We start from the raw sequence: 15,525 nt of genomic DNA on the forward strand, positions 1-15,525 counted from the left end.
TATGTGTGTATGTGTGTCTATATATATATATATATATATATATATATTCTAGTTGGTTATTAACCATTTTTGAAGTTCAATTTATAAATGGTAGAAGAATGTTTTATTTTTTTAATATGATATTTGAAACCTTTTAATATATATATTTTATGCTGATAAGAAAAAAATTATTTTTTTAATATGTGATTTGAAAATCTTTCATATATATATATATTATATTTACAAGAAAAATATTATGTTTTTTCAATATAAAATAATAAATCTTTTGGTTTGAATTCTTTAATTTAAAAAGATGATATAATATCTTTTTAATGCGAGATTTAAAACTCTTTAATATATATACCTATATTTACAAGAAAAAAAATTATTTTTTCAATATAAAATTTAAAATTCTTTCACATATATATTTTATCTTCATAAAAAAAATTATATGTTTTTCAATATTTTTTATTAAACTTTATCTTTCTAGAAAAAATATTTTGAATAAATCCAGTTAACCTGTCTACCTTCGAAGCTGATTTAATAACTTTGGGATGGAAGGAATATTTAAAATAGTCTTGGAACAAGGCACATTGTTTGCCATCGATTTGAAAAGAGAAAGTTGCTCTCTCGTAATGTCTGCTCTTAAAATCAAAAGAATCTAACATTAAATGTGGGTGTTGTTGCCGTTTCATATTTTTATTTTCTGTTTTCAATAAATAAAAACATTTTTTTTCATAATTTTCTGGTTTTTTCATTTTGTTTTAATGACCCAAGTTATTAGTTCTTCTAAGCATCACTACCTTTATTTTCCGATATTTAGAAGTTATTTTCAAGAACAGAAACCAAAGATAGAAAACGGCAACCATGACCATGCCACAAGGGCTTAGACGAAAGCTCTACAAGACCAATCCACGAAAGTAAACTCCATTGAATCAAGATTTGAATGTGCTGGGCAATGAAAGCCCACGATTATAAAAAAAAATAAAAAAAATCAAATGAATGCTTGACTATAACTGTAAAACCAAGCCTAGTCCAATAAATCTGTGTAAAAATCCGATAATTCAGAACCTAGATTAATTGCTAACTCAGTTGAGGATCATGATTTATGACCTAATCAATTTAATTACATTGATGTTGACCATGATTTAGTCAAGATTTATCCTAGTTGAAAGAACAAAGAAATTCCATGGAATCTTAACCTGATAATCGGGGTCATTTTCTTCGAGCAAGCAAATTAAGAATCTCAAACAAGGAAAAAAAATACATATTTAGTTAAAATGATAGAGATAACATGAACTGGGAGTAAGAATAAACATAATTAGTGTATAGATTACTTGGAATCTTACCAAAGATACACATCTACAAGAAATTATTGAGCTGATTAAAGAGCAAATCAGGGCATTTTAATAGGCAGGGAGACTGTAATAACCTCAACTAGAATTGTTATTTTGCAAATATAAATGAAAAGCAGGAACAAGGAAAGGCAGGCCTGGTTGGCTGCCTAATGATCATGGAAAACAAGGAGCAGTTTGCCTTTGCAGTCACTCCAGATCGTCTTCTCTTATTAAAATGAAATCATCAGTCCTAAACCTAGATATGTATTGGCATTAGTCTTCCCTTAATATCGTCCTTCCTTGGATGGAGTTTTCATTTGATGAAGGATTTGCGTTCTCGGTTCCGAGTTGAATGTTTTGAGTTGGATTTCCTCAAGTTTTATGGAGAAATCCCAGTTTGTGGTCAATGCTCTAATTAACAGACCTGAGATTGCATAGAGCTTAAAGCTTTTCTTCTAGCAGACTATCACACGAATAAAAACAGCAAGATTGGGACTAAGATTGTTAACCTAGCCTTCTTCGTGAGAATGATTTGGTTGATTTTATTATGTCTAGAGCTTCTTCTTTTTTTTTTAATTTAGTTTTTTCCAGTTCAATCTTTAAACATTAAATTATTAAACCTTGAAATTTATATAATATTTTTTTTTATGAGTTTAACATGATCTTAAATCTTGAGTGTTTTTTTTAATCATTTGAAATTGTGATATTAAATATTCAATTTTGTGATATTTTTTAATTTTTTATTATAAGTTATCCTAAATAGTGGATTAATTAAATTAATCTTAATTAACTAAATTTTTTAAATATTTTTTGCTTCATTATTATCTCGAGGTCATTGTTTTTTTTTAAAAAAATTAATTCTCATAATCTGGAACTGCCATCATGAGTCGCATGGTATTACAACTAATCTGAGTTAATTTAAAGGTTTTTTCAATGTTTTTTTAAATATTTTTTTTTTAATTTTACCAGTCGCCCTGTCTGGCGTAAAACTAAAAGTCGAATCATAAGAGATGTGGAGGACATGTGTAGGTCGGCTAATGCTGGCTATAAATAGCTGCTATATCTGTGGTGTGCTAGTGGAGACAAAAACACGTTTGCAGAAAAGAGTGCCGAATGCTTTGAGAAATTTAATATTTTAAAGTAGTTTTTATGGAAAACATGATTTAAAAAAAAAAAACAAAATTGTTAAACGGCTTCACAATTTACGATGATGAAGCATATCTACTTTTGTGGCGCTCCTCTTCGACAGCCAACGTTTTTCAAGGAAAAATGGTGGAATCTAGGGTTAAGATTAAAAATAAAGATGGAAGGGAAGATGAAGATGAAGATGAGGCACAACAATCAGATTAGCGAGAAGAACAAGCATGAAAATTCTGGATGGAGAAATGAATATCGTATCGTAATTTGAAGTTCCAGTTTTGCAGACAAATGCCGTGTGCTGCTGGACCCAACGCAGAGTCTTCTAGGCGTTATCTGTTCTGCCCACCCAATCCTGACAAGATAATCACTTGAGAGTTTCTTTTCTTATTTTATTAATTTGATTTGAAGTGTTGATTTGATATAAAATTTTTCGAAGGAAAGATATATTTTTCTTTAATATTAAGTTGAATTTTGATACTTGTAGTTTAATTCACTAAATATATAATTTGTATTTTTATTTAATAATTTTATATTTTAAAAATATTTTATATTTATTTATATAATAATTAAAATAAAAGCAATAAAAACGAGTAGAATTCAACATTAATTAAATATCGTGATGTTTGATTTATATTATGATAACATTATAAATAATAAATTATAATAAATTATAATAATTAATTTAAAATTAATTAAATATTAAAAAAAATTAATATTAAAAAGATCATATATTAAATCAATTTAAACTTTATAATTTAAATTTTAAAACCCATAACTTAAATAATAAACTTTACTTGAAATTTTTTTTTTAAAAATTGTTACAATAATAAAGCACAAACAACAATAATAATTCAAGATTTTTACTGAAAGTAGAATCCATTACACAGATTGATTATTAAGTTATAATTGATTTGTATATATATATAAAAAACTTTTGAAATAATTATTAAACTCGATTGATTTGATGGCTAGACTAATATGAGTTTGTTAAAAGATTGATAGGTATAATAACCTAATAAAATTATATTTTTTCAATATAAAATTTAAAAATTTCTACTATATATATTTTATATTTCAAAAAAAAAATTATTTTTTTAATATAAGATTTAAAACTCTTTAATACATATAATTTATATAAAAAAAATTGTTTTTTAAATATAAGATTCGAAGCTTTTTCATATATATATATATATATTTTGTATTTATAAGAAAAATATTTTGTTTTTTTAAAGTGATATAATTTTTTTTAGTTTAAATATTTAAACTTAAAAAAATAATATAATATCTTTTTAATGTGATTTGAAATCTTTAATATATTTATTATAGGTTCATAAAAAAATTTTATTTTTTTAATATATAATTTAAAATCCTTTTATATATACATAAATTTTTTTTTTAATATGGGATCAAAAATTTTTTTAGTTTAAATTCAACTTAAAAAATAACCTTGTATTTTTTAATATGAGATAAAAAAATTTTAAATTTATTTTTAAATTTTATTATTTATAATATATATAGTTTATATTTATATATAGATTAAATTTTTTTTTATATAAAATACCAAAAATTTTAAATTTTTTAAATAGATACAAGTTGATCGGTATTCACCTATAAAACCTGTGACGCATTACCTTAACCGAGTCCACTAACAGGTCGGATTTCATAACAATTGAATTTTGTCCAAAGTAGCTACTAAAACTAGTAACTGTTTCTTTTTATATATATGCATGTATGTATGTATGTATGTTATCGTGCGATTACACGCGAGAAATCTACCATGCTCGAGCGGGCGCAAAACTTTTATACCATCGTAGATTGATTACAGATCTGAATCCTCTGTATAAATTAACTGATATTGTGATGAACCCTTGTCATTGTAAACACAACTTTTCAAAATTATAAACCATATCTACTTTTCTGGCGCTGCTCTTCGACAACCAGCTTTTCTCAAGGAAAGCATGGTGAAGTCTAGGGCTAAGATTAAAAAAGAAGATGCAAGGGAAGATGAAGATGTATTAAAACAATTAGATTAGCGAGAAGAACAAGCATCAAAGTTCTGGATGGAGAATTTTCGTATTGTAATGAGAAGTTCCAGTTTTCCAGATTGCAACTGTAGAAATGACAAGGACAACTGCTAAGACGGCCAGTAATCTGTCGTGAATGAGGAAATTCATGGATAGTGGCAGCGAGATTTAGAAAGAAGCATTTAGCTTGCTTTCTTTATTGTGATTCATGTCGCGAGAGGTAATAGAATTGCACTTGCACCTGCTGTTCTCGCCAGCATTTATAGAGATATGACTTGGTTGAATGATTTGCCTGATTTTATTTGCTTTGCTAGTTATATTAGTAACTCAAGTTTGACAAATGAAGCAGATGAAAGTGTTTGGGCTTTAGATTTTCATGATCCCTGGCTTCTCTTGTTCTGTTGGCTATGCTTACTAACATGGTAGTGGAGCTTTGGACTGTCAGGCATGGCGTCACTGCCCACCCCATATGACTGCTCGGAAGCTCTTCGATCCCAGTCTTCACATCTTAAAGTATTCGCTTCTAACTTGTTTGGGGTCTTTTCAGAATGGATCTTGAGAAGGTCAAAAGAATATAAGAAATAAATATAGTAACCATTGCAGCATGGCATGAAATTATCACAGTGTGCAGACAAATGAGGTGTGCTGCTGGACCCAACAGAGTCTGCGAGGCTTTATCTGTTCTGCCCACTAATTCTGACAAGATCAGGACGTGAGAGTTTATTTGATTTTATCTAATTGATTTGAAGTTTGTGTTTTGATATAAAAAATGTTTTTAAAAGATATTTTATTTTAATATTAAGATTATTTTGATATTTGTAATTTATCCCATTAAATTTGTTATAAGTATCTTAATAGTTTAACAATTTTATTTTTTAAAATATATAATAATAATAATAAATTATAAAATTAAACATTAACTAAATATTATAATATTTAATTGAAACTCTAATTATTTTATAAAAAAATTATAATAACAAAAAATAATAAAGATTATGATGATGATCGTAATATTTTGTTTGTTTTTTTAAAACATTTATTTTAATATTAATATATTAATTTTAAAATAAAAAAATTATTTTTTAATAAAAATAAGTGTGGCTTCAATAACAAACGATCTTGAAAACTCTTAAATACAAAATCATATGTGCATAATCAATCATAATTAATTCAAAAATAACTTAACTAATCAGATTTTTAATTTGTTTTACGGGACAAATTAATTTGTTTATAAGTGTAATGATTTAAACACTTTTAAAAGTAAGAAAATTTAAAATTAAAAAGAATAGTTTTATGGTCTTTTTGTAATTTCATTAAATGCATAATAAAAGGATAATATTGATTTTAAAATAAAAAAATGATAGAACTTGTGTTTAGGGGCATTTAAGTTTTTTCAACATAGTTATTTTATAATTATATATTTGGATAAAGGGAAATTAAGACTTTAACCATGTGTGTGTATAAGATTTTTAAAAATGATTGATATGTCTTATGCACACGTTAGCAAGTGGAAGTTGCCCATGTTTTTTAGGTGGTGTGTGCCTCTCCTAACAATGGTTAAAAGTTTGCGTCAAGGACGATGTTTGAAATGATAGGTCATTCCTTGAAAATCTATTATTGAGTTAAATATATCATAATGATAATGCTGGTAAACTGTCACTGAATCTTGTTGTTAACATGAATGACCTGTAGTTTTTTTTTACGAAGCATTCATATGTGGTATGTCAATATAATATTTTGTACAAACAAATTGCATATTTATAAGGAGAAGATCAAATCCGGTCTCTTAAAGTTTGAAGCAATGCTTTAGTGATTGATACAAGATCCATTGCATTTAAGATGTTAAGAGATTTTTGCTACAAAGCTCGACAAAATAAATTGGTAATTCTCATTATTTTTAGCATCATATGAGATGAATATAAATTCAAAAGATTTTATCACAATCAAACAATCACCAGCTTCTCCACGTATAGAATTAAAAGATCCTTCTTGAACTATACTTTTAAGTATAGTAATAGTTGCATCATACATATCTATTAAGCTGCAAATATAATCAAAATGAGAGCTTTAGCAAGTTCACTTTGATGTAAATTACCAATTTGATTAACCCCTTTACTAGTCTCACGTTCTCCAGTAGCTATCATATATGCAATTTCTATAGCCTAAGCATAATTTAACTCGGTATGATGTTTGAGAAAAGCACAAATAAGGTTGATAATGGCTGTTAATTTTGAGAAAAAATAACCAAATAGAAATCTCATTTTCAACTGCTGCAACTAATGTCAATTGTAGTTAGTGAGTAAAGCAATGTACATAATATGCATAAGGATAATCTCTGAGAAATAGAGATTGTAGTCCATTCCATGCGCCATGCATATTGCTAGTACCATCATACCCTTGACCTTACATATTGAATATATGCAAGTTATATCAAGCGAGCATATCATAAATTTCTTTTTTTAAGTGTTGAAGAAGTAGTATCTAAAACATGTACAATACTAAAAAAAAGGCTCTCATATGAAACCTTAAATGTCAACAAATCTCAAAACAATAGCCATTTGTTTTTTATTTGATGCATCTTTGGCTTTATCAACCAAAATACAAAACTTTGCATCTTTAACTTCTTCAAAAATCTTCTTCCTCACTTTGTTCGCGAGAATATACAAAATCTCTTTTTAAATAGTCGGCGAGGTATACTTTGCATTTTTTAGAGCTTTTTATAAGACAATATCATCAATGTTAACATTCAATCTCCCTATAAGTTTTATCATCTCTAAAAAATTACTTCGATTATTAGAAATTGAAGATTCATCATAACCTCTAAATGCACATGCTTGTAAGTTAAGCCATCGAACACTTTCAATTGTTGTTATAAGTCTCAATCGATTTTTCTAAACTTCCTTAGCAGTTTATGCATTCAACACTTTATCAATATGTCTACTTACTTTCATTAAATCTTTAGTAGATTTCACAGGATTATTATGTGGTGAAGTGGGACTTCTCACATGTATTAAACGTGCATATCTAATGCCATCATTAACCCTCTTTTAACTTCTAAAGCTTTAAGTGGTGAATGTGAAATACAAGGCACTTTATTTTCAAAGATAAAGTATGGAAAACAAAATACTGCATTCTTTGATGGAGAGTACTCTAGCTAAGAAAATTGATCAAACCAAGTGTATTGAAATTGACGATACTGTCTTCCTAATTTAGTCCTTGGATAATCTGCTAACTTAGGTTGATATAGACTCATTTTGATATAAGCTCTTCTAATTTCATTTTGTTGATTAATAGGCTGTTTACACACTGAAATTCAATTCTTTGAGATTTGTAAGGGGGTTGTTTACTATGATTTGAGACACCGACATTGGAAGGATAATATTCTTTACTGGTTGATGTTTGTTTATTTGGTTTAAAGAATGAAAATATAGCTTTTCCTCTTTTGTTTCCTTAATTTTTTATTATAATTTAAACCTATTTAAGTAAAATAGATTAGGGAAGTCAGGTGCAAGATGAAAAAATACTAATACCTCAATAGAATATTAAATGCAGAATATACAAGGATAAACTAATAATGCAAATTATTGAGAGATTTGAAGAACTTAACTTTAAAATAACCAGTAAATTATTAATACTAGACTACTAGTGTGTTAGCATGCATTAATTTTTAGGGTACAGTTTATTGTTTAGTGCATTAACAATTTACTGTAATGAATGTGAAATATTAAATTTAAAATAAAAAGTCAGGGCTTGTAAATTCTTAGATGATGATTTTATATTTTTATGGTTCTTTATATAGATTCTTCTTCAAAATTTAAGTTAAAATTGTAAATTATTAAGAAGAAAAATAGCTAAAATCCTAAGTTATTTTAAAGATATGTAAACTAATTAATTATTTATATTTAGATAGATTTGTTATAAAATATAAATAATTAATTAATATTGCAAGGGAAGGTGGATTGCTAATTAATTAGTGTTTCCAGGGAAAGTAAAGTGAGCGGTTTATGGCCGTTAATTAATTTGTGTTGCAAGAAAAGGGAGACATTAGGTTTGTCTTGCATAGAGCTTAAAGCTTTTCTTGAGCAGATGATCGCACGAATAAAAACAGCAAGATTAGGACTAAAATTGTTAACCTAGCCTTCTTCGTGAGAATGAGTTGGTTGATTATTTTTTTGTTAGTTATGTTAGCAACTCAAGTTTGGTTTTGAGAAATGAAGCAGATGGAAGTGTATGGGCTTTGAGCTTTTCATGACCACCGGGGAGATTGAATTCCTGGCTTCTCTTCTTCTGTTGGCTATGGTACTAACATGGTAGTCGAGCTTTGGACTGTCAGGCATGGCGTCACCATCGCCAAAGAGAGGTTGCCCCCCCCTCCCCCTGAAGTTGAATATGACTCCTTGGAAGCTCTTCGATGCCAGTCCTCACATCTTCATATTCAGGATCTTCTTGGCTCGAGTAGACCATGTAAATTCCTTCATTATTTACGGTGAAGGTAATCAATATATTCGCTTCTAACTTGTTTCGGGTCTTTTCAGAACAATTCAATGGATCTTCAGAATGTTCCTCCTCCTATACTTCGGTATCTTTTAGGTGCTGATAGAATAGGCATTGCAGCAGGTTCCTACATGGATCATAACTCCCGCCATTCACTACAACAGTTGCAGAAGAAAGTTAATACTATAAAGGAAATACATACAGTAACCATGGACTTTAGCATCAAGTTATCACAGTGTGCAGATAAATGAGGTGTGCTGGACCCAACGCATAGTCTGCTAGGCGTTATCTGTTCTGCCACCATTTCCGACAAGATAAGCAGTACTTGAGAGTTTATTTGATTTTATCCGGTTTATTTGAAGTGTGTTTTGATATAAAAGAATTTCAAGCAGAAATATTTTTGTTTAATATTAAGATCAATTTGAAATTTTTAGTTTAAATTACAAACTTGTTATTTGTTTCTTTAACAGTTTAAATTTTTTTATTTATTTTAATTATATGATAATAAAAATAAAAATTTATAAAATAAAATATCAATTATAATGTTTAATTGAAATTGTGATAGTTTTATAAACAAATAAATTAAAAAAATTATAATGATAAAAAAATTTAAAGTTGTTATGATGAAGCATTGCCATAGTATTTTTCAATTCTAAAGAGAGTAATATATAATTCTTGAATAGATAATATGAAAACAACAACAATAATTGAAGATTTTTACTAAAATTAAATTTATTAAATATGTTGTTGGATATTGGTTTAGGTTTTTTATATAAAAAATTAAATATTTAAAGGATTTATTAGAAAAAATAACAGTTATATATATATACATATATATATAGGCCCACGAGGGATGGGCTGGTTTAAATTTCTGGCGTTATCGTGCGGTTACACGCGAAAATCTACCAAGCTCGCGCGGACGGAAGACGTGATATTGATTACAGATCCGAATCCTCTGTATAAATTAACAGCTGTTGTGAAGAGCCCTAGTCATTGTAAACACAACTTTCAATTTCAATAGGAAGGAAGTCAGTCAATACGGGTGTCTGCAGCTATGGATTCGATCAAGCCTTTAGCCCCGAGTCGCAGTGTTTCCAAGTCCAAACACAGGAAACAATATTGGGTACGAACCAAATCTAGTTATATTTCTATGTTTTTCTTGTAAAGATTATTCTTAATGCTTGTTTGTTGTTTCTTGACTGCTTGTTGCTATATATCATGTCATTATTATTCCCAGAAATTAAAAATAATTATTATTCTTATTTATATATTAAGAAGAACAGAGGGAGGAGGGAAAAGATGGAACGATTGAAAACAGATATGGTAGAGATCGGCGAGGGACAAAAACGCATAAGAGAAGGGCAACGAGAAATAAGACAAAAGTTTGAAGAGATAGGATCTGAATGCCGCAGGCTCAAAGAGGAGACGATGAACATAGCCAAGCAGAGTGATTACAACCAAACCAGGATCAACCTAATGTTTAGCATCTTGAAAGCCCGTGCAGACAACAACTTTGCCCATGCTGATCACCTCACTGGGCTCCTCCGGTTGGTTAAATTCCCTTCGCCATTTCTTTTCTTAATTATTGGGATATCGGATTCGATAATTAATCTTGTTAATGCTAGCTATTACAAGGAAGGAAACATAGGTTAATGAACTCAAAGTAAAAGAATCAAAATGCACTTTAGATAATTATTTCCCTCTCAATCATTGTGTTTCCTATTCGTTGTGTTGCCAGCGAGGAAATGGAAAAGCGGGAACAAGGAAAGGGAGGCCTGGTTGGCTGACTAATGATCATGGAAAACAAGGTGCAGTTTGCCTTTGCAGTCACTCCTGATCGTCTTTTCTTATTAAAATGAAATCATCAGTGCTAAATCTAGATATGTGTTGACATTAGTCTTCTTGATTAAGGATTTGCGTTCTTCTTTCGGAATTGAATGTTTTGAGTTACAGTACATACCAGTGAATTGCCGGGCGATGCCGCCGGTTATTATATAAACGGTATAAGCATTCGGTTGAGTATAACCTGAGGTAATCGAAGAAGAAGATAGGCAGACAGAATTGAAGAAAATGAAAAAAAAAACAATAAATAAATACCTGAAGCATGGAGGTTAAACAATGCTTTCTGTTAGAGAAACGCAGCAGGCATTGTTCAAGTCTCAAATGCAAAGCCACATGTGCAGAACAAATCGGAACTCACCTAGCTGCAGAAAAAAAAACCTAATTAAGTTCATGCCCTTTCACCGCGCGCTTACAGTGCACCTATTTTAACTTGATTTTAGGGGTTAGAAGATGTTTTATATATAATCCATTAGTCATTAGCGTTTCTAAAGGGGTAAATAAATTGTGTAATGACTTGAACACTTTAAGAAGTAATAAAATTTAAAACCGGGAAGAAGAGCTTAATCATCGCTTTCTACTTTGAATGCACAGTAAAAATGCTATATTGCCCATAAAATTAAAAAATAAAATGATAGAATTTACGTTTGAGGGCATCTAGGTCTTTGCAGTATGATTTTTTTGTAATTATATATAGAAAAAAGATTTTAAAATTAGTGGGAGGTATCCCTATTATGTAGACAGTACATGCAATGTATTCCAATTCCAATGGTCAAATATCATTGTTAATAACAACGTTTAAAACGACGGGTCATCCTTTTTGCGGTGGTGCGATGCTTATTCAAAAAGGAGGTGCGATTGCGCTCCCGTGAATATTTCTCTTCTCTTCTATTTTTTTCACTTTTGGCCTATAAATTCTTGCCTTCTTTTTTAAAAGTCAATTGTGTCTTCCGATTTGTTTCTGTTTATTTCAGTCTTTATTGTTTTTATTGTTGTTTGCTTTTGCTTTTGCTTTTAATGCATTTTGAGCTTTAATTGTTTTTCATTTATATTCATAAGTATTTCATTTCATTTAATTATAATTAGATACTCATTCTTTTTTATTGTTATTTTTCTATCTTTATTTTTTTTATTTTTTATTTCAATTTTATCCACTATTATTTTATTTTATTTTATTTCATTTCATATTTTTTTATTGTTTTTTTAATTTAGTCGCTCTTTGTTTTTTAAAAAACCATGCTAATAAGAAAAATATCCTAGGTAAAAGGATTTAGTGAGTGTTTGCATTTCAATTTATTTTTTAAATTGTTTTTCATGCAAAAAATATTAGATTAATGTTTTTAAATATCTTTGGATGGTTTTATATGTTGATATAAATAAAAAATAAAAAATTATTTTAATTATAAAAACACTATACAACAGAATACCAAATACACAATTAATTTATATCATGATTAATGTTCGCATCCGCCCAATTCTCTATGGACAGATAAAATCTATTCTATTAATGCATGTTAAGTTAATGAATACAGTTACAAAATGGTTTTCTCAGTATTCTAAAAACAAGTCCCATGGTTCAATTATAAAGCATATCTACTTTTCTGGCGCTGCTGTTCGACAACTAACTTTTTTCAAGGAAAACGTGGTGAAATCTAGGGTTAAGATTAAGAAAGAAGATGGAAGGGAAGATTAAGATGAAGATGATGATGAAGTACAACAATCAGATGTGCGAGAAGAACAAGCATCGAAGTTCTGGATGGAGAAATGAATATCGTATTTTAATAAGAAGTTCTAGTTTCCAGACAGCAACATGACAAGGACACCTGCTAAGAAGGCCAGTAATCTGTCGTGAATGAAGAAATTCTTGGATAGTAGCAGCGAGATTTAGCATGAAGCATTGAGCTTGTTTTCTCTATTGTAATTCATGTCGCTAGAGGTAATAGAATTGCACTTGCACCTGCTGTTCTTGCCAGCATTTATAGAGATATGACTTTGTTGAAAGGGAAAATCGCTGGGTCAACCTTGGTGGGGACTCCAAAGGGAATACATGATGGTTTAACTGTTAAGCTTTGGTCATCAATGCAATTAGTTGAGGTTCGAAGAACTGCAGCGGCCGGAGCCTAATCTGATGAGGAGTGGGTATCCTAGGTTGGCTCGGTGGAACATTGAAACAGACAGTTGAGAATGTTTCGTTGGTTTTGGAGTCGGATAAAGAGAGTTTTATTTCGTTTTTCGTATACTATAGCTCTGGAAAACTGGGACTTGCTCAAGTTTTATGGAGAAAAAGAAATGTGGGCGACTATTGGTTCTAGTTTGAATGCCGAATTAATGGCATTTGCTCGATGCGTCTGGGATTTCAATGCTGTGTGGAGTTGGCTGTTCAGAACAGTATTTCGATGGTTCGGAACTGACGAAGACCTTTCATGTTGTGTTGGTCAATGCTCTAATTAACGGACCTGAGATTGCATAGAGCTTAAAGCTTTTATTGAAGAGCTTGAGCAGATGATCACACGAATAAAAACAGCAAGATTAAGACTAAAATTGGTTACCTAGCTAGCTTTCTTCGTGAGAATGATTTGCTTGATTTTATTTTATTTGAATTCATGGCTTCTCTTCTTCTGTTGGCTATGCTACTAACATGGTAAGAGGCATTGCAGCAGGTTCCTAAATGGATAACTCCCACCATTAACAACAGATGCAGATCAAGGCTTCAAGGATAAAAGAAATAAATATATTCATATTGTAACCAACGCTCCAGACATACGCAATTCCTTCACACAAACACGGAAAACAACCTGATCTTCCATACAAGCCATATTACCCCCAGCCTTAGCTACCATCCATCACCTTAAACACCCAGACACAGCAAAGTTATTAAGTTGTTTGTTTACCGGAAAACAAATCAAGCAGGAAAGCATTTTGGCTTTGTCACCATCCATTTCAATATGTCAGACAAAACTCTGCTAGAATGTTTAGATGACATATGGTTTGACTCCTACAAACTGAGAGTTAATGTGGCTAAGCACAGAAGAAAAGATGAAGTGACGAAACAGAAACCAGTGGGAAGAGGGAAACAAATATCCAAGCACAGCAACAAAGCCAAGGCCCCCATCCGTGTAAGAGAGAACCGAAGCTATGTTGAGGCAGTAAGATCAGGGAATCAAGTCCATCAAGCGTCGACTGATAATGCCACAGCACGTGTTCGGAACTTCATCTCTTTCAACAGTACAGATGAGGAAATTTTATGGTTACGAAGTAGTCTTATAGGCAAGATATCTCAAGGAGTAGATTATGCACAAATCAGACATAGTTTAATTCAGCTAGGCCTTGGCTTCTCTGCTTTCCGTTTCTTTGGGGGTTCCCAGGCAATCATAAGCTATGATGGTGAGAAATCTATGCAGCAAGCCATGCAGAAAGCTATGGAATGCTGGAAGCTCTACTTTGATGAAGAAATCTCTGAACTTTACAGCGTGAAAATCCTTATAGGTACTCACTTGCCGGAGATCCATGGCTCTATAGATCTGGCAAAAGGAATTTCATACTCTATGGCTTCAAACCACATTACTTTAGGAAGAAGATGCTGACATTGACTCAGATAATGAAGTGTCAACTGACCTGGCAGGAGATAACAACATTTGCAGGTTGGCTATTGCTGATAAGAATTTTGGGGCTGATGACAAGGCACAGAAAGCGCAGCCCGCATGGGACTTATGAGGTCTATGATCATAGCTATTCTGCCACAATAAATGCCACTGACAACACAGAACGGATACATATCGTTGTTGAAGATTTCTTTCCAAAAATAGCAACTCCTAGTACTCCCCACCACTATTTCTCTAGCAACAAGCTTTCCCAAAAACAACTACAAGCAACAAACGGGGCCTTGTTTTATACGATGTAATTGATTAAATTAAAAAATTAAATTTTAAAAACGGGGCAGGGGTGAGAAAAAATTAAAAACATTGATTAAATTGAGAAAATTAAAAGAAAAATAATTGAAAAAATCAAACATAAAAAAAAACTAATTAAATTTTTTTTAAAAAAACTAAACGGTTCCATTTAAGTTTTATAAATTAAAACAAAAACAAACAAAATTTAATTCAAATAAAAAAACTAAAAAGAAACCAAGTTAAACCGAATAAAATCAATTTAAATAAGTTTTTGTTCTAATCTACAGCCTGAACAAATCTATAGCGAAGTTGTCCACAATAAAGTCAACAAAATAATCAATGTGGGAGAAGCTCTGGATCTTGGTAATTTAGCACTCTTGAAAATCATGGGAGTTGCGCTATGGCATGAAGTTAGTGTGCAGACAAATGCCGTGTGCTGCTGGACCCAACGCAGACTCTTCTAGGCGTTATCTGTTCTGCCCACCGAATCCTGACATGATAATCACTTGAGAGTTTCTTTTCTTATTTTATTAATTTGATTTGAAGTGTTGATTTGATATAATTTTTTTTCGAAAGAAAGAGATATTTTTCTTTAATATTATGATGAATTTTGATATTTGTAGTTTAACTCACTGCCTATATAATTTGTATTTTTGTTTAATAATTTTATATTTTAAAAATATTTTATATTGATTTATATAATAATTAAAATAAAAACAATAAAAACTAGTAGAATTCAGCATTAATTAAATATTGTGATGTTTGATTTATATTGTGATAACATTATAAATAATAAATTTAAATAAATTATGATGGTTAATT

The 15,525-nt window shown here is 30.1% G+C and overlaps 2 protein-coding genes and 1 long non-coding RNA gene across 4 annotated transcripts in view; all 3 read left to right on the top strand.

Moving 5' to 3' along the window:
* The window catches only part of LOC105136535 (uncharacterized), a 16,452-nt gene extending 1,753 nt beyond the window's left edge, over positions 1-14,699 (top strand). The window contains exon 2 of the mRNA XM_011041932.1: positions 12,750-14,699. Coding sequence (XP_011040234.1) covers positions 13,759-14,397 — 639 coding nt within the window. The 5' untranslated portion in view covers positions 12,750-13,758 and the 3' untranslated portion in view covers positions 14,398-14,699. The remainder of the gene's footprint in view (positions 1-12,749) is intronic.
* Positions 8,542-15,525, top strand: part of LOC105136534 (uncharacterized) — a 13,852-nt gene continuing 6,868 nt past the window's right edge. The window contains exons 1-2 of the long non-coding RNA XR_844364.1: positions 8,542-8,944; positions 9,016-9,150. This is a non-coding gene — a long non-coding RNA (uncharacterized LOC105136534). The remainder of the gene's footprint in view (positions 8,945-9,015; positions 9,151-15,525) is intronic.
* On the top strand, positions 9,860-11,057 carry LOC105136532 (uncharacterized). 2 transcript variants are annotated; one of them, XM_011041931.1, is made up of 3 exons: positions 9,860-10,097; positions 10,250-10,521; positions 10,713-11,057. In XM_011041931.1, exons 1-3 carry the CDS (start codon positions 10,029-10,031, stop codon positions 10,759-10,761), a joined length of 390 nt encoding a protein of 129 aa, XP_011040233.1. In that variant the 5' UTR covers positions 9,860-10,028; the 3' UTR covers positions 10,762-11,057. The 2 variants fall into 2 exon arrangements, 1 of the variants encoding a protein (XP_011040233.1); XR_844363.1 differs by having other exon boundaries at positions 9,861-10,097; positions 10,253-10,521.

The sequence above is a fragment of the Populus euphratica genome, unplaced genomic scaffold (assembly GCF_000495115.2).
Source record: "Populus euphratica unplaced genomic scaffold, PopEup_1.0 scaffold142.1, whole genome shotgun sequence".
Taxonomy (NCBI): Eukaryota; Viridiplantae; Streptophyta; class Magnoliopsida; order Malpighiales; family Salicaceae; genus Populus; species Populus euphratica.

What these genes read in the sequence shown, in the direction of transcription:
- LOC105136532 (XM_011041931.1), top strand. Translation starts at nt 10,029, where the DNA reads ATGGATTCGATCAAGCCTTTAGCCCCGAGTCGCAGTGTTTCCAAGTCC. An exon ending in AACACAGGAAACAATATTGG is followed by an intron (nt 10,098 to 10,249) that starts GTACGAACCAAA and finishes TTATATATTAAG; the next exon opens with AAGAACAGAGGGAGGAGGGA. An exon ending in CACCTCACTGGGCTCCTCCG is followed by an intron (nt 10,522 to 10,712) that starts GTTGGTTAAATT and finishes TTGTGTTGCCAG; the next exon opens with CGAGGAAATGGAAAAGCGGG.